Raw genomic sequence first — 24,358 nt, 5'->3', positions numbered from 1 at the left:
ATCAGCCTTCATGGTGCAGATGGACACACCATAACGATCCACGAGTTCACGACGACGACCATAAAACTTCTGTTGTGATGACTTCAGTTTTGCAGCAACCCAACCCTGCTCCAGACGCCCATTTGTTACATTCTAGCGCGATACAAAAAGTCTGCGCAGTTTCGGCAAGGTCAGGCACAACGTATGAGCTGCGAAACGAACACTCCATACGCAGGCGCCGAAGGGAAGCCACCACAGACGAAAGGAAAGTTGACAACTCTGAACGAAGTCATCACGCTAGCCTTAAATTTTGGTCAATAGTTTTCCCTTACCATCGATTTCCACGTATAGGTCAAAGAGTAATCAAGGGAACCAATGTTATAGCGGTAATCAAAAGAATCCAGGGACAAAGACCAGACATGGAAAAAAGACATACACAACAAAGAACATAAAGTAACAAAAATCATACATACAAAGTAACAAAAGCAAATGAGTAACTCGGACTTCACTTAAAACTGGGAGCATGGACAGGTGCACCGGTAGGGTAAGCGTCCTCTGCTTTTCTAGAAACACGCGCCGAGTTGCTCATAAAAAGTCAAGTCCGGAGTACACAAACGAGGAAAGGAAAACTATGACCCGTTGAATAAATCAGTTTTCATGGTGCAGATGGATACACCATAACGATCCACGAGTTCATGATGACGACCAAAAAATTTCTGTAGTGATGACTTCAATCTTGTAGCAACATAACTCTATTCCAGAAACCCATCTGAGGTATGAGGCCGACCTTACAGCGTCTGTAGTTACCTTTATCTCAAGTTCTTTGGGGTAGATGCGATGTATCAAATCCCCGAAATTAGGATTATTTAAAGATAATGCATCATCTATATAGCGGAAACCGAGACCAAAGGACCCAGCCAAACGATATTCCCTCTTGCGGATCAAATCAGCCACAAAGCCAGCTCCATAAGAGCGAAGGAACAGGTCATCAAGCAAGGAGCACAACCTGCCCCCATCGGAATGCCGATCGTCTGTCGAAAAACACATCCACCACACTGGACAAACATGCTGTCGACCAAAAACTCCAACACCCTGCAAACATCCTCTGCACACCCGGAAGACGACCTGGAATCACTTCCCACAAAGCACGAGGAACCTCCACCAAGAACCATACATCTGCATATAGGTGTACCATCTCCCCTGGAAAAACAACGATGTATAATGTCTCCAAGTTCGGATTTTAACTGAGTATGGGGAATAGAAGTATACAGTGTTGAAAAAGCATAGGTTTTAATGCTATTATATTCAGACAATAGTCTTGAACTGATAGTCTCCAAAAGATCTTTCGAATTTTTCAGGATCCACTTTGAATTAATACCACTACTAGAGTAACAAGTGGTAGGACTGCAGACTCTCTTTGACAGTTGTGAGTATAGAAGTTAAAAGCTTTGAAAGAGGTTTGGTGGTACATTTTGCAGATCCAGCTATGAAACGTTGTTTGTATGGATCTACATCTGGATTACTGATGAAACGAGTTCCCAAATCAGCAGGATTGAAATTGGTATGTATGAAAGACCATTGAGAGGGTGTTGAAACCTTGTGGATTTTTTCAACTCTATTGCTGACATATGTGAAAAATCTTCTAGTAGTGTTACAAATATAGCAAAAGATGACTTTGCTATCAGTATAATAATGGCAAACACTTTGACCAAGATCCATGTAAGAACAAATAGAATTACTAAGTTCGGTAGCCAAAACAGCTCCACAGAGCTAAAGTCTAGGAATAGTGTGACCCTTAAGGGATGCTAGCCTTGATTTTGCTATAAGAAATCCAACAGAAACGGATCCTGCTTGGTCAACATATTTCAAAAAGGCAACAGCTGAGATTGCTTTCTCGGACGCGTCAGAGAGGTCAAAGCTCTATACCATGTGTTCCATTTTGACTCGTATTCTGGTGACAATGGATCATCCCAGTCAGTTTCTGGAGGAACTATTTCCCTAAGTAAAATCTTGCCACTGATGACAAGTGGTAATATCAAGCCTAATGGGTCAAAGAGACTATTAATAGTTGAAAGTGTGCCTCTACGGGTTATTGGTTCTCATCACCATTAACACTGAATATAAACATGTCCGAATGAGGTGCATGAAATTCCTAAGCTTCGATCAGTCGGTAATAAATCCGAAGTTAGATCAAGATCTTTTTGAAGTCTTTACCAAGATCATCAGATGAAAACGCATTCATTACTTTTGTTTGAAATAAATTTAAGGAATCGAATTTTGCCATTTTGATGCAAACTTTTTTGAGTTCTATGCAACAGACTGATAGCATCGGACTCATTAGCTACAGACGTGAGACCGTCGTCAACATAGAAACTGTCCGATACGAAAGACCGTACTTCATCATCCGAGTCTTCGACTGCCTTTCATAGGGCGTATGTGGCGACTGAAGGGAACGGGGTGTTCCCAAATACATGTACAGTCATTCTGTATTCTATTAACCGTTTCAAATAATCATTGTTCTCATACTAAGAACCTTAAGAAATTACGATGATTTTCCGACACGCCAAACTGGTAGAACATTTGTTCTATACCTCCTGTGAAGGCTACTAAATTCTTTCTGAAGCGCATAAGAATCCCAACTAAACTGTTTGTAAGGTCTGGGCCAGATACTAATACTTGATTTAGTTATGTGCCTTCAAAAACTGCTGATGAGTCAAGGACTCCACGTATTTGTCCCGGCGTTTTTGGAATGGTACACTCCAAATAACGATAAGTACCAACATTTGCTACCTTGGGGAAATTCATGTGCTACCTCTGCTGCGCCACTAGCAAAAACCTTATTCATACATGTTTTGAAGTGTTCTGCTTTAACAGAGTCTTTCTTAAGACTATCATCTAGAATAAGTGCACGTTTAAAGGCTTGTTGTCGATTGCTTGGCATAACTGTCTTCGAATTTCGAAAAGGCAGAGGTGCAAACCAGTGCCCAGTTTCACCCATAACAAATTCATTTTCCATCAAATTGAGAAACTGATTATTCCCTACAGAGAGACCGACCTTATTGTCGTCAGGAGTTCTCACGAATTGTCAATTACCTCTTTAACGTCGAGACTTAAATCACATAACAGAAAGTTTGTAGTTCTACCGTTGACAAGAACATTTGTTTTACGAACAATTGCCGAAGGCGGATGGACTTTTCCAAGACAAATCTCTCCTATAACAACCCAACCAAGAGGTAGTTGTTGAGCAAATGCTTGACCTTTTCTACCTAACACTTGATCCATAATGTGATGTACATTTGGAACATCACACCCTATTAACAGTTCAACTTTAGCACTAGAGTCTAAATCTGGTAAGTATTCAGCAATGCGACTTAGCAACATCAGGGGTCGGAATTTCAAGTGAATCATTAGGTCTAGAATCACATTCTATGACATCACAAAGTTCAAACGTAGACTTTCCGTCGGTCGAATTGACACGAAAATCAGAGCGTCTCCCAGTCATGGTGTGGCTACCCGAACATGATGAGTAAAGTTTGAAACAGTTCCATTAATACCAAGACGATCAAATTGTGTTGGAGTGGCCAATGTTCGATTACTCTGGTCATCGATTATTGCATACACACGGATAGGAGCAGACGAAGTTGTAAATACATCAACTAGCCCTAACCCTAACCCACATGAACGACCAATACGATCATCTCCGCACAACTCAGTACATGCATTTACTACAGTATTGTCATTTTGCTCCCCGCCATGAGCTTCTGTACTCTTGCTGGATGTCTGACTATCGTCCCTAGAGAAGGTGGAGTTTTCTGCATGCATTGCCGAAGAGTGTCGATTACTCTTGCATACTGAACAACTGATGACTGCCTTACAGGTTTTCGAAATGGGGTCACTAGATTCGCAACAACGAAAACAGATTCGCTTCTCCGTGAGAAACTTGAGTCGGTCAGTGAGTGGACGTTTCCTGAATGCGTTACATTCATTTAATGTGTGTCCAGCCTTATGCAACAGACAACGTACCAAGTTTTCAGATTAAAGATCAGTCTTTCTAGCAACAACTTTTGTTTGGATTGTTTGTTATTGGCCTGATTGTTCATAGACTGACTGAAAGCGGGATCATTGCGAATTTCACACATCTCTTTGATAAACTTGATAAAGATAGTAAAAGGCGGATAGGAAACATCTCTGGCATGTTTATAGGTTGATGCACGTGTAACCCATTTATCCTGTAGAGAATACGGTATCTTGGACACAATCGGGGATACCCCAGACGAAGAATTGAAATAACTCAACAAAGTAGAACAAGATGGATTCACCATGGCAGATTCAACTTCAGATAATATATCAACTAGATCATGAAGTTTCTTATTGTCTTTGTTCGTTAAAGTAGGAAAAGAGTTGAGTTTTCTTTTAAGAGAATGTTCAATTATTTCAGGTCGACCGCACCGTTCCTTAAGCCTATCCCAAATTTGTATCAAACCTTGTGGTGGATCATGCACATTCGCAGCTCGAAGGGCTTTAGCGAATTCTGCAGATTCAGAACCCAACCACTTAACCAACAGATCATTTCCTCAATTGAAGAAATTCCTAACTCTCTTACTATACTCTGAAAAGACGCTTTCCAGGACATAAAAGTCTCAGGGGTATCATCAATATTACTAAATCTTGAGAGTAATAAGTCTTTCCTAAGCATGAACCTGGTAATATCGGACATAACATTGTCAATAGAGTTTTTGTTTTGTGAAACTAACTGAGTTCCAGATGACATGGGAACATTTGTAGCCATATTCATAAGATTTACAGATGTAGGTGGACATGATGGAGGTTGGTAATGAGATGGATATGTTGAATAACAAGTCGGTGTAGTATATACCGGTTGAAAGTCTGGTTGAAAGGGCACATTTGGAACAGACGGAGCAGTTACCTTTCTCATACTTGAAGTATAATCATTTGGAATATTGGTACTCTGATTAATATATAAGTTTTTAACATAATGTTTCACAGATTCTTGTCTATCAACATGTTCAGAAGGTAAATCAAGTTCTTCTTCATTAGCACCTTCAAGAATTTTAGCCTCTGTTTCAGTAACAGCTATTTTACTTTCTTGCTGTACAATATTCAAACTAGCTTCAAGCTCTGCTTTCTGTCTTAAAAAGTTCACCTTCTTTTCTTACATACTGCAAACGTACCTTTTCTGCCTTCGCTTTAGCCCTTTTCGACTTGCTGTTGACTTGCTAGAACAACTTAATTACTTGAGACAGCTCTTCAACTATTTATTTCTTTCATACTGTCCATCACCTACCCAAACACTGGTTGAAATATTCGTTGAAATCCTCTAGTAGTCTCACAGAATTAACAGTATTTTGTCGTTGAAGGTATCCTTTGTACTCCTCGGATTTTATGCAGAAATTTTTGGAATTATTACTAATATTTTTTTTTCATTTGTCGAAAATCTTCAAGAGTTTGTTTATCTTTCAGAGTAATCATCAAATCTTCAATTTAAAACCATATTTTATCACAATTATCTTTCATTTTCTCACTGGTTTCATCAAAATTCATTTAGGCTTTAAAAGTTAACTTACGTAAACGTTGTGAGGTTGACATTACCTAACTTTTTACTATTCTGTTTGAAGCATAACAGATAGCATAACCAAAGCCAAATAAAAAAGTCAATCATTTATTGTACCATAACCCATGGTCATTAACACAGTTGCATGGTACATGCATGACAAAAAGATGTCACGCAATTATGACTGTTGATAGTGTGACTACATGCGGTAAAATGCTATAAAAAGAAACAAAAAGGAAAAATGTACTAATTCAAACAACTAAACAAAACCTACAAAAGACATATGCAAAATGTCACTGGAAAACCACAATGAACTTGAAACAGGAAACCGATATAAAACGAAAGTGAAAGTGATAATAATAGAGTACTCCCTATGTCAAAAATTAGAACATACCTAAAATACACAATGCTAAATATAGCTATCAAAATACTATGGTATAACATCAATAACAAAAGGTCAAAAATGTGAATGAAAGTATTAGTCAATACTGGAGAAAAATGAGTATTATACATACGACAAAAAATGCAAGGCAAAATATAACATATAATAAAGTATAATGTTCATAACTATTATGAAATTATGAACGATAATATTGCACCGTCCCCCGTAAGAAAACATCTACCAAAACAGAAATTAACATCCATCAAAACGTATGCAGACCTTGCAATTATCAGAGCTTACAACTCTATACAGTTTATATAAGGCATTCACAAGATATAAAAATTACACTCCTTATAAGGTAAAGTAATCCATAGACACAAAATCGAATATTCATAGTAAACAGACGACCTTGAGACCATCAACGAAAATGTAATATAAGTTGAAGCAATCCAAACAAAGTTTTGAAATACAGCAATTATGGAAAGAATAAACCACGAGACTCCCTTTGATTCATGAAAGATCAAAAACTCTAGAACAAAAAAGTGGAAATTTAGTTAAAAGTATATCCTTCAGACTTGTAAAAACAAACACGCATGTTACGTCAGGGTTCAAGTACACGGGATATAAAATTGAATTTGTATTAAAATTTAAAGACCATAACATGATTTCAATAAAAAGCTGTGTAAAGTTTGAATCAACTCGGATAAAATATCTTAGAAAAGGGCAAAATGCGAAATTAACACCAACGCCCAATTTAACACGAAGTTCACCGATGAATGAAAATTCAAATATTAATTTTAAAAGTTAACAGATCTTGAGACTCCCCTCACAAACAATTCTGAATTTCAATATGGTATTCTAAAGATATGGTGATTTATGTTGAAACATCCGTGCTAAATTAAAGTTATTCTTGAGTTTGGACAGAGGGTTGAATTTTCAACAAATTGTATGTAGACATTGAGACGATTATAATGAACATGCCAAGTTAAACGTAATTCGGACAGACCGGCGAATATTTTTATACCACATTACTACTGTCCTATACTTTTTGATAGTTGGACAAGAAATATTTTAGCGGTGGGTTAATGTTGAATCGATTCAATATTGTACAAACAGTTGCTTGCTAACTAGGGAAAATTATATATGTAACCACAGTACATTTCTACAATACTAAATATACCATTATTCATTAAGATTCAAGTTCAAAAGATCAAATCCTACCTTTTAGTTATATATTAAGAGTTACTCCTACTGATAGAATGACAAACAATTAGGAAGTCATTTGGTCACTGAATTAGACAGGTGACTTAGTGGACGACCATTTGATTCTGTGGGGAGGCTGGCACATTTTGTGGGGTAAGAATGTTTATTTTAAAATGTTACTGGTCAGAAAATTTTATTTTCAGCCACATCGGGGCAAGGTAATTTATTTCCATTTCACTTTATGAAGTATCTGGACTAATGTCAGAGTATTTATTTATTTTCTAAGAAGTGTAGACCACAAACTTTTTCAGAGCCAGAATATTCATGAAAATTCATCTCCAAAAACTGCCAGTCCCCCACCACAGATTCAATGGTTGTCCCCTTATAAGCATAATAAACAGTCTTCCGTCGCTATAGCGCTAATGACTTTTTGATGAGATAGGCGATAGACTTATAAATTACAAATAAAAAACCCAAATTATATTGTTTTGTTTTGGTTTTTTCCCATAGAGTTCACTTTTTTTTTCAAAAATAATCGCCCCCTTGCAATAAATGGTTAGTGCATTTATGAAACATATTCCCTATATAATGTAGGAAGAAAGCAATAAAGGGTTTACTTCCTTTCAAAACCCAAGTCTAACAGAAAAAAAGTGCACCAATTTCAGACATGTGCATCTTCAACTTTAAAACCGACCTACGACTTGTACATTTCCCGTAAAAACGACTTAATACAGATTAAATCTGCGGCCGTCTCGACTCTCGTATGAACAAGTACTCAAGGGAACCAAGTAAGATTCTAGTGGAAATCAAAAGAATGTAATCCGGGGACAAGGACCAGAGAAGGAAAACAGAAACATACAACAAAGTACATAAAATAACCAAAATAATACATACAAATGAAGTAATACAAGCAAAGCAGACACCACTACAAACTTGGAGAATGGACCAGGTGCACCTGTTCGCTAAGCGTCCTCCGCTTTTCTAAAAACACCCGCCGAGTTGCTCTAAAAAGTCAAGTCCATGGTAGACGAGCGAGGAAAGGAAAACTTTGGCACGTTGAACAAATTAGTTTTGATGGTGCAGAAACTATTGATTTTGTATGTTTTCTAGTTCTAACCTTTAAACTTGATGTCACGTGGCTTCTTACTTCCTGCTCATTGAATATTTCATTAGTGTATATAGAAGAAAGGAAAATACTAAGACGACTTATGATACTAGCTTAACGAGTTAATCCTTCAAAAGATGCATAGGCAGTCAATCTAACAACTAGTGGTGGCAACAAGGACTGTACATATAGGCGTGGAACTTCCTAAAATAAACAGTACACATGAACAATTGAAGTACACATGTTCAAAATATGAAAAAGTATAGAAATATGCACATTTCTTAAATTTAAATCACTGCAATAGTTAAATCTCGCGTGAGTAAAGGTTAAGGTTCATAAATGAGCAAATTAACAGCAAACTTTAAAACGAAGCTGGTAAAGATGAAGTGCTTCTTTATACAGACGAATTATTCATTCTGTACAGTGTACAAAACCAGAATTTAAAATGCCGGTCTATTTTGGCATCGCAAATTTGCAGAGGTTTTGAACATAGCTTAGCTAATAAAAAATAACAGTTTAATGTTTGAATTAAAACTACATTCGACATAATGATTTTATTACATGTAGTTGACAAGAACTAGCATTATATTACCAAGTTTAATTTTATGTTGAGGCTGCTATGAGGCCAAACATCCCTTAGTGTATCTATTCTTTTCATCACAAATGTATATCAATTACAAGCTACTTGAGTAACGAGATAATATGCATGCTGAGTACACGTTGCAGTATTTATCTGTGTTTTGGAATGTTGATTGTGTGAGTACACATGTTGCAGTATTTTACTGTGTTTTGGAATGTTGACTTGAGTACCGAGGTAATACACTTGCTGAGTACACATGTTGCAGTATTTAACTGTGAATGTTGATTGTGTACCACAATAACTGTATCTCGTGTCCATTTTATCTTTTTGTTTATTGTACACCCACAGTTGTGTCTGAAATCAGATAAAGACTTCAATATTTTCCTCTGTCGTCTTATATTAGCGAAATAATTTCCCTATGACTTACATGTAATGGTCATCATATATTTGTCAGCACATGAATAAATTATTTCAGTATATTCATTAACACTATGCATTTTACATAGTAATATAAATCGACGGATTCATGGGGTTTCGAGGGTCGGTATTAATCGACGTATTCATAAGATTTCGGGGGTCGGTATTAATCGACGAATTCATAAGATTTCGGGGGTCAGTATTAATCGACGAATTCATGCGGTTTGAGGGGTCGGATACCCTCCTTATGTTGGAAAGTTGCGTTACTTTGGTGCAAAATTTCGGACAAAATTAAGTGAAAAATAGACTGAACTCACTTTTTTCTTTACCCCTCTTTAACTCAATTTCAAAATATCTGGATCTTCCCCTAATATTACTGTAATATAGATTACCCAAAGTAGTTGTTAGCTTCCAAAGCCGGATTCATCATTTTTTTAACGAAAGCGTTTGTAAATTTATGGTCATTTCCTGAGATAAAAAGTGGGTAGCTTAATTAAATTGCTTTGATATGAATGACAATTTAGATAATATGTATACCAATATGAACATTCGGTACTACAATGATCAAGCTGAAAGCAGCTGCTTGTATTCAGAGGTAGAAGTGTATCCTTTTTTTCAACCATTCGAGAAAGATCGACTCCCTTTTATTATTTCTGCCAAATTTGATCACCATTGACTCAGTAAAAGCATTAGAAAAAGCAAAGATAGAGGCCTAACTGTGTTTACCCTTAGTGTTTAAAGGCAACTTTGAGTGGTTGCATCCACCCGCTGAGTCACCTGAGCCACACAAAAAAGTAGATAACTAAGTATTTGTAGATTCCATTGAGGTCATCAATCCAATCAAGTTTCGAAGCATTGACTCCTGTGGTTTCAAACGAGTTGGTCTTTGAAATTGGACAATCAAAAGTTTTTTTTATTTAAATAGACTCCGGTGGCCATTTGTTTGATCCAGTGGAACCAAAAGTGAATCTTTTGTAGAAGCTCTTGCATTCGACATTTCTGTTAAGTTCTGTAAAAAGTAGTCATGGGGTTTTTGTGTAGTTGAGCAAAATGTGAAAGGTTACGGACGACGAATACAAAGTGACTGAATAAGCTCAAGGGGACCTATTGTCCAGGTGAGCTAAAAAAAAAATAACTAATTAAAAAAAAAATCAAAAACAAAAATCCACGAGATAACAAAAATTACCAACATACAATTCACCATGTTCTCATTATATTAATATAAGATTTATTCACTGGCTTGTCATAGCTTATGCATAGATTTAATTCATGGCAGAAATATATTTACCACAAAATAACAATCTATAGTTTACATCTAACACAAAGCAGACCTTCCAATTATTCCATTCAGTTCAGAATCATTAGATTTTTTAAATTGCTTTCAAAATCACGAAAGCTGATTTTTTCCCCCGAATTATTTAATTTTAAGCTCACCTGGCCAAATGAGCTATTACCATCACTATGCGTCCGTCGTCGTCGTCGTTAACGATTTCTTCAAACATCTCTGAAACTACTTAATGAATTTGACTTAGGATGGTTGTTTCTTAGAGTATCCTGCACAAAATGACCGTTTGGATTTTTGATTGGTTAAAAAAAGAACAAAGGGTCAGATAGCAGATTTTTGCATATATCTCCAAATTCTGACATAAGGTGAAAGTATTTATCATGATGAGATCTATATGTGGCCAAAATTTTTGTGAGAATCTGTTGACGCATGTTGGAGTTATTGCCATTTTTGGACGTTTTTTGCAGTTTTTGATGTTATTACTTTAAAAAATTTTCTTCTCAGAAACTACTCTACAGTAATCAATGAAAGTAAGTATTTTTTTGTTTTTTTAGGTTACCGTATATAAAGAGTAATCAAGGGAACCAAGATTATAGCGGTAATCAAAAGAATGCAATCCAGGGACGAAGACCAGACATGGAAAACAGACATACATAACAAAGAACATAAAGTAATTAAAATCATACATACAAAGTAACAAAAGCAAATGAGCAACTCCGACTTCACTAAAAGGTAGGGTAAGAGGCCTCTGCTTTTCTAGAAACACCCGCCAAGTTGCTCGTAAAAGTCACGTCCAGGGGTAAAATGACAAGTGGGTAAAATGACAGTTTGGATTTTTGATTGGTTAAAAACATGTCCGCCTTTACTAAAAAATAGAAAAAAGGGGTCAGACAGCAGATTTTTTCATATATCTCCAAAATCGTGAGGTTTAACCAAATTCTGACATATGACAAAAGTATTCAGCATGATGAGATCTATATGTGGCCAAAATTTGGTAAAAATCTGTTGACTCATGTTGGACTTATTGCCCTTTCTGGACGTTTTTTGCTGTTTTTTTATGCTTTAAATTTCAAAAATTTTCTCCTCAGAAACTTCTACACAGAATTCAATGAAAGTTGGTATTTTTGTCTTTTTAGGGTTTCCTTAAGAAAATGACCGTTTGGATTTTTGGTCAGTTAAAAAACATGGCCACCGTTACTAAAAATAGAATATACGGGTCAGACAGTATTTTTTTGCATATACATTGCATTTCCAAAACTGTTAGGTTTTGCCAAAAATCTCAAAGGGATCAAAGTTGTCAAACGACTCCATGTAAGAGTTATTGCCCTTGAGAGTTGAACTATCTCTTTTTTACAGTTTTAAGCCAATATCTTGAAAACCATAATAGAAAGAATGAAACCTTCGATTGCTGAAATGATCCTTATGATAAGTCCTACTAACGTCTTCATGGATCAAAGTTGTCAGACGACTCCATGGAAGAGTTATTGCCCTTGAAAGGCAAACAATTACGTTTTTATCAGTTTTCAGTCAATATCTTGAAAACCATAATAGATAGAATGAAACTCTCAATTCATGAAATGATCCTTATGATAAGTCCTACTAACGTCTTCATGGAGTCAAAATTGTTGTGGACAACTCCTTGATAGAGTTATTGCCCTTGAAAGGCAAACAATTACGTTTTTATCAGTTTTCAGTCAATATCTTGAAAACCATAATAGATAGAATGAAACTCTCAATTCATGAAACGATCCTTATGATAAGTCCTACTAACGTCTTCATGGAGTCAAAATTGTTGTGGACAACTCCTTGATAGAGTTATTGTCCTTGAAAGGCAAAAATTTAAACAGGTGAGCGATTCACCTTGAAAGGCAAAAATTTAAACAGGTGAGCGATTCAGGCTCCTGGGAGCTTCTTTTTTAAATCGCCATCAAAATCAAGAAAGCTGAAATTTTAGTGGTTGATTAGAATGGACATCTGAACAGAAAGAACAATGGAGTCTTGTTACAAGATCCTTGCAGTGACTGAATGGAACCATAAGTGGGTCTCTAATCACACGCCTTTCTTAATTCAATTTTTGAGTAAAAGTTGTCTCTCTTGAATTTTTATTAAACAAGTAATTGGTCGCAACAATATGGCCCGTGACAGGATTTTAAACTTCAAATTTGGTGGAAAAGTTGATTTTCATGAAATCTCCATAAAAAAATTGACAGATTGGTGACCAGTTTGACAATTTTAACATTCTGTTACTTGATTATATGGCCACTAGAATTGAAGACTAGCCTTCAAATGAAATTGTTTTTGTGAAATATTGATATGATACTCAGTGTGCACATTACATACATAGAGGTATTGGGCAATAAATTTGATTAACACACTAATACATTTGTATTCTTCAGCTTTCAAAAATGTATTTGATGCTGACTTTCCAAATTAAAGAACCTTAGTGAGCGCATTCACATACCCCATGCGTCCCCATGTTGGATACTCAAGTAAATTTGTTCGTAAGAGAAATACGTGTACAAGGACCCCCATAAAAAAGGAAATAAGAGTGTTTTTTAGGCTTAAGACCTTTATCTTCTAACTAAGTTCTGTTACTCAAAATGGTAGTTTCTAACTCCAGACTGTGATTTCTTTGAGTTTTATTTAATCCAAAGTAAATATCATTACAGCGGAACAAAACATACACTTGACCTGTAACTTATCATGGTGAATTTATATACCAAAAATCATGTCAATATCTGCAAGTTTTTAGAAAAAAAGTCCAGAAAACTGTTATTTCTGTGAATTTTGCTAAGTTCAAGGCTCATAATATTGGTAAAAATTATCAGAGCAAAACGAAAGTTGATCTTGAACTGTAACTTTTCATGGTGAACTTATATACCAAAAATCATATCAATATCTGCAAACATTTAGAAAAAAGTCAGGAAAACTGTTATTTCTGTGAAGTTCAAGGCCTGTAATTTCAGTAAAAATTATCGGAGTGAGAGAGGAAAGTTATACTTGACCTGTAACTTATCATGGTGAACTTATATACCACAAATCATGTCAATATCTGCAAGTGTTTAGAAAAAAAGTCCAGAAAACTGTTATTTCTGTGAAGTTCAAGGCCTGTAATTTCAGTAAAAATCATCGGAGTGAGAGAGGAAAGTTATACTTGACCTATAACTTATCATAGTGAACTTATATACCAAAAATCATGTCAATATCTGCAAGTGTTTAGAAAAAAAATCCAGAAAACTGTTATTTCTGTGAATTTTGCTAAGTTCAAGGCTCATAATATTGGTAAAAATTATCAGAGCAAAACGAAAGTTGAACTTGAACTGTAACTTTTCATGGTGAACTTATATACCAAAAATCATATCAATATCTGCAAACATTTAGAAAAAAAGTCAGGAAAACTGTTATTTCTGTGAAGTTCAAGGCCTGTAATTTCAGTAAAAATCATCGGAGTGAGAGAGGAAAGTTATACTTGACCTGTAACTTATCATGGTGAACTTATATACCACAAATCATGTCAATATCTGCAAGCATTTAGAAAAAAAAGTCCAGAAAACTGAAGATGGACTGACAGACTGACTGACGGAGGGGTCAAAAACATTATACTCTTTGCAATTTTGTAACATGGGGTATTAATATTGTATGTTAAGGATATTCTCTGGCCATGTTCATTCATTTCTGTTAGATTTTTGGTCTCTTCTGTTTTTTTTTCCATTTCATAGCATAGATATTTTTGCCTTGTGACCCCCACTTTCCTTTTCATAATTTCTTTCATCATATTTGAACAAACCATTTGGGAAGTTTTTTTTTAATCCTTGCCATTTCTTTGGGGTTTTTAATCATAGATAAAACCTAAAAAGACAAAACCTATGGAAAAACCAAGGAAAATCTATTTCCCACTAAAATTGCAAAAGCTTTTTTCCCGATCACGAGAGCACTGGCCCATCACTTTTCCCCTTATATTGTTCTATTAACAGTGAAGATCTTCACAACCGTATGAAATCCTTGTTATTCCTAAACAGAGCAGCGAACACACTTATGTCTAAACTTATCCTGAGAGTAGTCAAATATACAATACTGAATCAATGCAATTTAACAATACACACAATGTAAAACAAAATTGAGCATCAATTCCTGATATAAGTAGAATCAAAGTACTGTTAGCAGTGGAGGTTTTTCATTCTTGTGAAAATTGTAGTATGAACAAAAAATCAAAGAATACATGAGGTCAGTTAAAACTGTGATCATACATTGCATTTTTCATATTATTTAGAACTGTTTTTTTTCTATATATATATCTAAACTGAATGTCAATCAATACTACAGATTTCTGAAGTATAAATTGTAATCAATATTTAAACAGAATCTAATTTCAAACACATTTACAAATTTTGTTAAATTTCACATTTTCCCAAATTTTTGAAAACCTGTCCATTAGTACAAAAGTTCATTAGCATTTACATTCAATAACTATGTTAACAGTGTATTCATCTTACAATGTAATTAAACATAAATAAAATCAAATTCAGCTGAAAAAATAATTTCCTTGATGAACATAAGATTTTAAAAAATTAGATACTTTTTATCAATTTGAATTTTCACACCAACTTTACTTGGTTAAAATCACTACTATTCACTTCCTGTTTATCAATTGGTAAATATTAATGATGGAGATTTTTACTGATTAATGTGTTAAATGGAACATGCTCAACACATCTAAAACTTTTTGACACATTACTGCAAGAACTAAATTCCCTAAATGCAAATGTATAACTAATTTATGATCTTTCATGGCCAAAAAGGAGTATCTAAAAACTTCAGTTGATTTGAAGACTAGATCTTTATTTCATTTACAGAAATAATAAATATCATTGAGCTGAATAACTTCTAAAAGCATGTTTACCGGATATAGAAGTAGGAATTGAATTATACATTTGGACTATATTTTTGCGTAGTGTTCAGAAATAGTAGAGAAGTTCCAGTGATTAACTGGCAACATGAAGTATTTTGATCCTGAAGGATTAAAAACCCCAAAACTATGAAAAAAGCTCACTAGGTGATACCTCCTTCTTCCCTTCCCAGAAAAAATTTAAGATGTCTCATAAAAGATTTAAGCATTCAGATCAAAATACAAAATAGGAGGTGTACAATTGCATCATGTAATAGAGAATCTTTAAAAGTTTCATCAAATTTCCGTTCAGTGGTTTCAGAGTTGTGGATTAGAAGGGTGGACAGACAGAACACCACGATCACTATATACCTACCCCTTTTCAAGCAGGGGAGTATGATAATACACTACAATAACATTACATTTTGGTATCACAATGTAGAAATTAAAAACATATCTGAGTTAAGTCTCAATAAGAGAACCTTAAACTCATATCCTTTTACATTTCTACAATTCTAATTATATAATGACACCATATACAAAGCAAAATCATAAGGTCTGTTGTATCATATGCACTGTTCTAAAACCTCTGGATTACAAGTGCTATATACTTAAACCTCAGCAAAACAAAAAATGTTAGCTATGAAGCTAAAAAGAAAATAGTAATGCCCTAAACTACAAATTGTAAATGAAGACTGGCTTCAAACTTTCATAATATATACAAGTATTTTATAATGCATGGCCAATAACAACAGGAATTTGTATTGCTATTCTATACAACTAAACAAAATACTTGGATAAGATAGTTAATCACAGATATTAATATAACCCCTCTGACTGGCCTCAGTCACAACCATTTATCCATTGACTGTTTCAGTAGGATCTTCTTCAGTACTTAGCAGTGTATATTTTGTTCTTCCATTTCCTTGAACACTAATTCCGAGGTCATTTATAGGTTGTTTAAACAGCAGCCTGATTTCTTCAATTGTTCTTCCTTTAGTTTCAGGCACTTTGAAAAATGTGAATAACCAGAATATGATCAGAAGGCAGACAAATGGTACAAAGGACAAGTGGTGAAGATGAGTCTGTAAAATAAATAAACAACAGGTTACTTCTTAAATCAGTCTAAAAACAATGAATCAAAGATTTTAATACCACCCCTTGGACTGGCCTCAATAATTAAAAGTGTTTACCTAACTAGAGGCTCAAGAGAGTCTGAATTGCTCACCTGGTAAAACCATTTGCTTATTTGAAAAACTAGAGGAATGAGACACGCTAAGTTTAAATCACAATGAATTGTCAAATGCATGAAATGCTTTTAGTAGCATTTTTATGACCTAAACCACAATTTTGTTAAAGGTAAAATTTATTGAATTATTTATTTCTGACCCCTATGTTCCATTTTTAGCATAGGCAGCCATATCTATTCACGGAATAAAAATCACAACAGTCATTATGAACAAAGAACAAATAAGCTTATTTTCATTAAATGATCTTAAATGGTTCTAGAAAAGAAGATTTTAAAAATTGTACATGTGAAAAAAAAAAACAACAAAAAAAACTGCTTAAGGGGCTGTAACACCTTCATCAGTTGATGAATAGTTTTGAAATTTCGTCACTGGTCAGTCTCATGATGCTGAACAATATTATCTCACCTAAATTTTGCTAAACGCAACATTTTTTTAGCTATTTGCAAAAAACTGCCTTCTGGCCCCTTTGTTCAAAGTTGTAAACAAGAAAGATGCAAAAAAGACTGTTTTAGGAGCTGTAACTCCTACATCAGTTGACAAATCATTTTGAAAATTTCAGCAAAGGTACGTCTCAAGATGCTGAACAGTATAACCTACAAGAATTTGCTAAAGGCAACAGTTTTTGAATTATTTGCAAAAAACCTGTCTTCAGAGCCCTTTGTTCTTTTTTTACTAACAGTGGCCATTTTTTTCATGAATCAAAAATCCCAACATTCATTTTGCGTGGGATACCCTAAGGAACAAATATGCAAACTTTCATTGAATTCTGTATAATGGTTTTAGAGAAGAATATTTTCAAAGTTGCACATGTGAAAAATGACCAAAAAAAAAAAGGTTCAGGGGCTGTAACCCCTACATCAGTCAACGAATCTTTTATAAAATTTTAGCATAGGTTGGTCTCATGACGCTGAACAATATAAGCCAAGCAAGAAATTTGCTAAAGGCAACAGTTTTTGAGTTATTTGCAAAAAAAACTGCCTTGGCTTCTTACCCCTATGTTCTATTTTTAGTAATAGCAGCCATGTTTTTTCATGGATCAAAAATCCCAACAATATTTTTGTGCGGGATACCCTAAGGAAATATGCAAACTTTCATTGAATTCTGTAGAATGGTTTTAGAGAAGATTTTCAAAGTTCCACATGTGAAAAAGGACAAAAAAAAAAAAAAAAAACTGTTTAAGAGGCTGCAACTCCTACATCAGTCTATAAATCTTTTAGAAAATTTTGGTGTATGTCCTTCTCATGAAGCTTAACAATAATACCCACTACAAGAATTTTTATAAATGCAAGGGTTTTTGAGTTATTTGCAAAAAAAACTGCCTTCGGACCCCTATGTTCTATTTTTAGTAATGGCAACCATGTTTCTCACAGATAAAAAATACCAATGGTCATTTTGTGTGCTATACCCAAAATAACAAATATGCCAACTTTAAATGAATTCTGTGCAATGGTTTTAGAGAAGATTTTCGAAGTTGTACAAGCAAAAAATGCCCCAAAAAAAATGTTTCAGTGGTCGTAACTCCTACATCAGATGACCAATTGTTTAGAAAATTTCGGCATACGTCCGTCTCATGATGCTGAACAATACTATCCCATCCAGAAATTTGCTAAAGGCAACAAATTTCAATTAATTTGCAAAAACTGCCTTTTGACCCCTATGTTCCTTTATATTTTTAGTAATGTCGCCATGTTTTTTCATGGATAAAAAATCCCAACTGTCATTCTGTGCAAAACACCCTCAGGAACAATCATGCCAAGTTTACATCCTGTCATTCTAGAAGTTTCAGAGGAGAAGATTTTAGAAAATTCATAGAAATGAGAGGGTACTTACATTCATCTGAGGGTAACCTAATGCTACACAGAAGTTAGAAAACCAGTTTGCGAGAACAGCTAGACTGACTGCTGCAGACCGAGATTGCTGATCAAATAATTCTGCTACTATAAACCATGGTATAGATCCTGTATTAAATGAGAAAGTCAATAAGATCAGCGTCCAGTGTTTTATTCTTTGAGAATCCGTTTTCCAACTTTTAAATAAATAGCTGCATTTAGGTTAAAAGCCAATGAAACAAACAATGCTACATGTATGTAAAAGTACTTTATTACTGATAAGATACTCTACCTGACATACACTAGTATTAAATCACTATCAAAAACAAAATGTCATTTGTTTCATACTTATTATACATACATGTAATTGTACTATACTCATAGACCAAAAGGGAATTATAGATACACAAAATGTTGCACAGTACATCCTGCTAAGAATACATCAACTCCATCATTTCTGTCTAACTTGGGGAAAGGAGACATGGTACCAGTCATCATGCAAAAACTTAAGCATTATCTCAAATAGAAACAAAAATCTGTTACAAAAATTTTCGTTATGCACCACCTAAAAATTACTAAAAAGGGGAGACATGGTACAGTCATCATTCAAAATATAACAAATATCTAACCAATCCGTCCAGTAGAAGCTGAAATATCAGCTACAGAAAAGTGTAACAGACAGACAGACAAGGTAATTGCAATATATCAGAGTGAGGTACATGTATAATTATTGGTAAAGAGGGGATACCTATATTGTGAAGATTTAACAGCTGTGTGTATGGTAATATATTCAATAGAATGACTAACCAGGTCCAGTGGCAAAGAATATGATGTATAATACTACAGCTACTATACACAAGTATGACAACCATTGGTCATGTGACTGAAATGCAAGAACAAATTATAAATGCTAAAATGATAAAAAAAGATGGCTGAGATTTCAATCATTTTTTGATAAAAGAATGAAGCTGAAAAAGAATTGAGAGTATCTGGTGTATTCGCCATCTTTGACAATGGTTAAGGGACATTAGGCTATGAATATAGCCCAAAAATATAGCGGTAAAAACATAAAAAATATTCAAATCATTGTAAAATATATAAATTGAAAGAAACTTGATGTTTTCTTGATTTATTATAATGTAATCATGACTTCCTAACGGTACCCAATTATTATATCGTAATCATGACTTCCTAATGGTGCCCATTTATTATATCGTAATCATGACTTCCTAATGGTGCCCAATTATTATAACGTAATCACGACTTTCTAATGGTGCCCAATTATTATATCGTAATCATGACTTCCTAATGGTGTCCATTTATTATATCATAATCATGACTTCCTAATGGTGTCCATTTATTATATCATAATCATGACTTCCTAATGGTGCCCATGTATTATATTGTAGTCATGACTTCCTAATGGTGCCCAATTATACATTGTTTAACAAAATTCTTCTCTGAATTTTGTCATTTTACATCTAGAAAATTACTTCCTCACAAGAATGTGATAAACTTTGTAATAATGAACATATGCACTTAACATGAAATTATTTTGTGTGTGGTTTTTCTGTGCCAGAGATATGACAGGAAACTGACCAAGAAGTACAAAATTAACAGAAAATTTGAATTTTGCTAAACTTCAAGCAATTCTTTTGTACTCTTAATGTAAGAATTTTTAGAATTCCCCTTTATCTTATCAGTTGCTACGGATTAAAGTCTCCAAATTCCAAATTGACAGTTTAATTTTCAGGTTTTTTTCTACTCTGATATCATTGGGTGAAATTTGATACAGACATTGGATCACAATGACTCATTATTAGCATTAAAAAGTGTAAAGTAGCACTCCAGCTAGAAATCATGAAAAATGTGATTCATGGGTAAAAAGCCTATATATTTTTATTTTTAATATTTTGTTTGAATTGCCATAGTAAACGGAAATTAACATTCAGTTTTTCATATAACCCATGTTTTTAGGAGATAAAAATTATATAGAATGCAATGTAGATTTTAAAATTAAGGGAGGTAACTCTGTAAATGACACTCAAATACAATAAAATCCATTGGATTTTCAATGTTGATTATCTCTTAAGAGCAGGCAGATTTCAATGAATAATAACACATTTCATAGTATAGACCCATAAAACAACTTAGTTACAATAATAAAAATATGTAGCCTTTTTTGAGGTGTACCACATTTTTTTCAGATTTTGAATGATTCTTACAAAGACAGCTACAGAAGGCTTTATAGGTAAGGTATGATGATCATATGCCACAACTATTAAATTAACACTGGGAATAACAAAAAATTATGGGACTTCACATATATCAACATTATTTTGGCTCAGTCATATAAAAGTATTCACATATAGCTTTAGATGTAGCATGTCCGGTCAATATTTCTTACCTGAAATTCTAAACCAATGGTGAGAATTAATGATCCAATGAACATTCCCCCTAGACCAATCAGATGCAGTGTTCTTCTCCCTGCCCTATCCATGATGAGGGCGGAGACAAATGTCATGGCAACATTGACTCCACCCACACCAACTGTAGCATATTGAGCATTGGCTTTAGAAAGCCCTGCATCTTCAAAAATTTCTGTGGAGTAATAAATCACCTGTAATTGAAAAGAAAAAAAAAAGATTTGATTGACTGATAATGGTATAACATTCTTTTGATTACCGCTATAACCTTGGTTCCCTAGATTACTAATTCATTATATTAAGATTTTTCATTCATTTCAGAATGACAATTATTGACTAATCAAACTCTGCTTTTCACAAGTCTGACAAGCTGAGTCAAATCTTTATCAAGCTAACTCTCAGAAGATACAGCCCACAGGAGGGAATACCACTGTACTGGTATATATTATTATTATGACTCTGATCCAACCAATCATCACTGTTTCCCCTAAAACAGCATGCTTGGTGGATAAACAGTGGCTAACAATTACAAATTATTCAGGGTGATTCTGCCGGGGATCAATCCACGACCTCCTGCACTCCAGCCAAGCACACCACCATGGGACAACAGAGACAGTGCAAAAAAGCAGGCAATAAGTGATCCATATATATATATTTTAAGTGTTTATACTGGAGGTTTGGTTAGAAGATTTTCACAGCTAAAACATAGTTGAATTTTTAATTGGGGAAAAATACAGAAAATTTCATTATGAAATATTGCCCCATTTCAAATTATAACCAGTCAAACACTATCTTATATAATGCAATATTCTTAAGAATAAGCCTAAGCTTATTACTAGACAAAAACATAAAGTATTATTCCTACAAAATAGCTGCTACATGTATATCCTACACAATAGCTTATATACATATTTATTTGCAAATAAACAAATATGGATTAGACAAGAGTTATTCCAGCTCACATGGTCTTCTCCATACATGGAATATAACACACAATAAATTGTTGAAAAAATGTGTACAAGTGTAGTGTACAAATATTGATAATATAACTTTTACAACAGTAGGTCCAAATTACAAAAGGAAAAAATCATAATTTGGTGTAAAACATTAATAAATAATAAAAAAAAAAAAAAAAAAAAAATGCCAAAGGTATTAAGATCCGTCTAAACAGAATCGACCTGAGTGCTGAATAAAATGTATTGTTTTAAAGTTGTCAGCATTGCTGGTGTTATCAAGTAACGTGCTACCAAATGAAATCATAGTTATTCCATCTTCACCAGTATCTGGAAGATTGTCTATATATAATCTACGTTGATCTACATACAAAGGACATTCTAGAAAAAAATGGATACTATCCTCAATAGGCCAGCCACAGGTGCATTTCTGGTCAGGCACCACGCCCATCATGTACACATCGCCTTTGAGTGTACTACTCATGTGTGTAGTCTTGTATGCAAAATATTAAGCTTCCAAATTCCATCATAATAATATGAGGGTGATTTGAACACAGGATTCTGATTTATCAGCAATTGTTTGAAATTATCTAAGGTTGGTACCTGTCTCAATCGTAGGTCTAAGCTATTCCACAATCGTATAGCAGATGGAAAAAATGACTTCAAAAAAGTTTCAATACAGGTTTGAGGATGAACATAGTTTGCCTCATTTCTCAAATTATATTGAGTGGATGTGCCTACAATAGGTGTTAAACAGTGGTTTAGATATGCTGGTACCTTACTATTGTGTACTCTATGGAATAGACAGAGTTTACGTCTTCGTTGACGATCTGCTAATGTCTCCCAACCAGTTTCAAAATATAAAGATTCAATACTGGCATATCTTGGAAGACCGGTTACAATTCTGACAGCTTCATTTTGTATTTGATCTAATTTATTTGCACGTTTGGCAGAACATCCATCCCACAGTTCACAAAAATATTCCAGTAATGGTAAAATATAGGTATTATATATCTTATTCTGAGTGAACTTGAGCTTTTGCAGGACACCTAATTGTCTTGTTGCATTCAGACATATATAATCAATATGGGTTGACCACTTACAATCCGAACACTACTCCTAGATGCTTGTGAGATCTCGAGTCATTGCTCATTAAGATTGATTGGTTGTTCTATTTCTTGGTTTGTAAAGTATACAGCCTTGATTTTGGAAGGGTTGAAGTCTACCTTCCAGTCTTCATGTATATGCTACATGTATATCAGCTCTTAGTGATGTACATGCATGTGATTCAATGAAGTACAATATACAGTGCAGGTATTTTCTATTCTAAAACTTACAGCATTGATTCCTCCCCACTGCTGTGATAATTGCATCACCAGACCTATAATTAGTGGAGTAAATAATTCTTTGTGGTGGAATAGGTCTGTAATACTAAACTGTAAAAGATGTAAATTTGGTCATTTACACATGTACAATTTGTAATTCACACTTACTATGTAAAATTTGTAACTCACACTAACTATGTAAAATTTGTAATTCACACTTACTATGTAAAATCTGTAATTCACACTTACTATGTAAAATTTGTAATTCACACTAAAGTGTACCATTGCTCATTGACATTAACATGAACACAGACAAAAAATTTTCCCCTGCTTTTCACATTAAATTACAAGACTTTCACCTGAATCAAGTACATACATTTTTGTTACTGAATTCAAGTGAAATCTGTTTATTATACAGATAGCAGCGTTTTATCAAATGTTCCCAGTGAAATAAATTTCGACAATGCACACTGTGAAATAAATAAGGAAATTTCACTCTCAGACTTTCTCTCACCAAAACATCACAACTTTGAAATCAATCTGCCAATCACCAAATTTGAAATTTATGATAAAAATAGCAACGAAAAATTGAGGAAATCTAATTAATACATATGATAATCAATTGGTTATCGTCAGTAACCAAAATTTGATCATTCATGCCAAGAACGCAGTAAGATTTAACTCGTGCGTGGAACATGTTATGCACACTCGTTAAATCTAGGCATTCTTCAGCACTTGTGATCATATTTTGGTTATTCACTCCTTCCAATTAATTATCCTATTTATCCTTCACATGAGTCCTATGAAAAGAATGGAATAGAACTTTATAGGTTCCAAACAACTGGATTGCCACCATTGAACATTCAACAATCATACTCAGTACATGTCAACATAAAAGTCTAATCAATATTTTATTAACTGGCTTAATCCTCAGTAATCTAATCATTAATTCTATTTCAAGTTTTCACATCAGAATAATGTCAAGTTAATTTCATGTGAAAATCATGTGAAATTTATTTCAAAATTACATGTATATGAATTCCATAGTAAGTTAATGTTAATTTTATGAGAATTTCACATAAACACATCACACCAGTACTATACATTGGCTACAAGTTCAGTATCAAAATCAATTCAAGATTCTGCTATTTACATGTACCTTCAAAG

At 34.2% G+C, this 24,358-nt stretch overlaps 1 protein-coding gene across 14 annotated transcripts in view; it reads right to left on the bottom strand.

Moving 5' to 3' along the window:
• Nucleotides 1-10,484: 10,484 nt before the first annotated feature.
• Nucleotides 10,485-24,358, bottom strand: part of LOC148602216 (solute carrier family 2, facilitated glucose transporter member 3-like) — a 51,860-nt gene continuing 37,986 nt past the window's right edge. For 12 of the 14 annotated variants that reach the window (XM_088554582.1, XM_088554584.1, XM_088554583.1 and 9 more), the window contains 5 exons: nt 23,204-23,302; nt 20,895-21,107; nt 19,295-19,370; nt 18,489-18,616; nt 10,485-16,493 (listed from right to left, as the gene is read on the bottom strand). In XM_088554582.1, coding sequence (XP_088410708.1) covers nt 16,266-16,493; nt 18,489-18,616; nt 19,295-19,370; nt 20,895-21,107; nt 23,204-23,302 — 744 coding nt within the window. In that variant the 3' untranslated portion in view covers nt 10,485-16,265. Of the gene's footprint in view, nt 16,494-18,488; nt 18,617-19,235; nt 19,371-20,894; nt 21,108-23,203; nt 23,303-24,358 lie in introns of those variants that run through there. The other 2 variants (XR_015916990.1, XR_015916989.1) reach the window with 2 other exon arrangements.

Source organism: Perna viridis, chromosome 12, assembly GCF_037379345.1.
Source record: "Perna viridis isolate PV_CMFRI_1.1 ecotype Kerala chromosome 12, ASM3737934v1, whole genome shotgun sequence".
Classification (NCBI taxonomy): domain Eukaryota; kingdom Metazoa; phylum Mollusca; class Bivalvia; order Mytilida; family Mytilidae; genus Perna; species Perna viridis.
The sequence above is the reverse complement of the archived record's forward strand: the minus strand, read 5'-3'. Positions and strand labels throughout refer to the sequence as shown.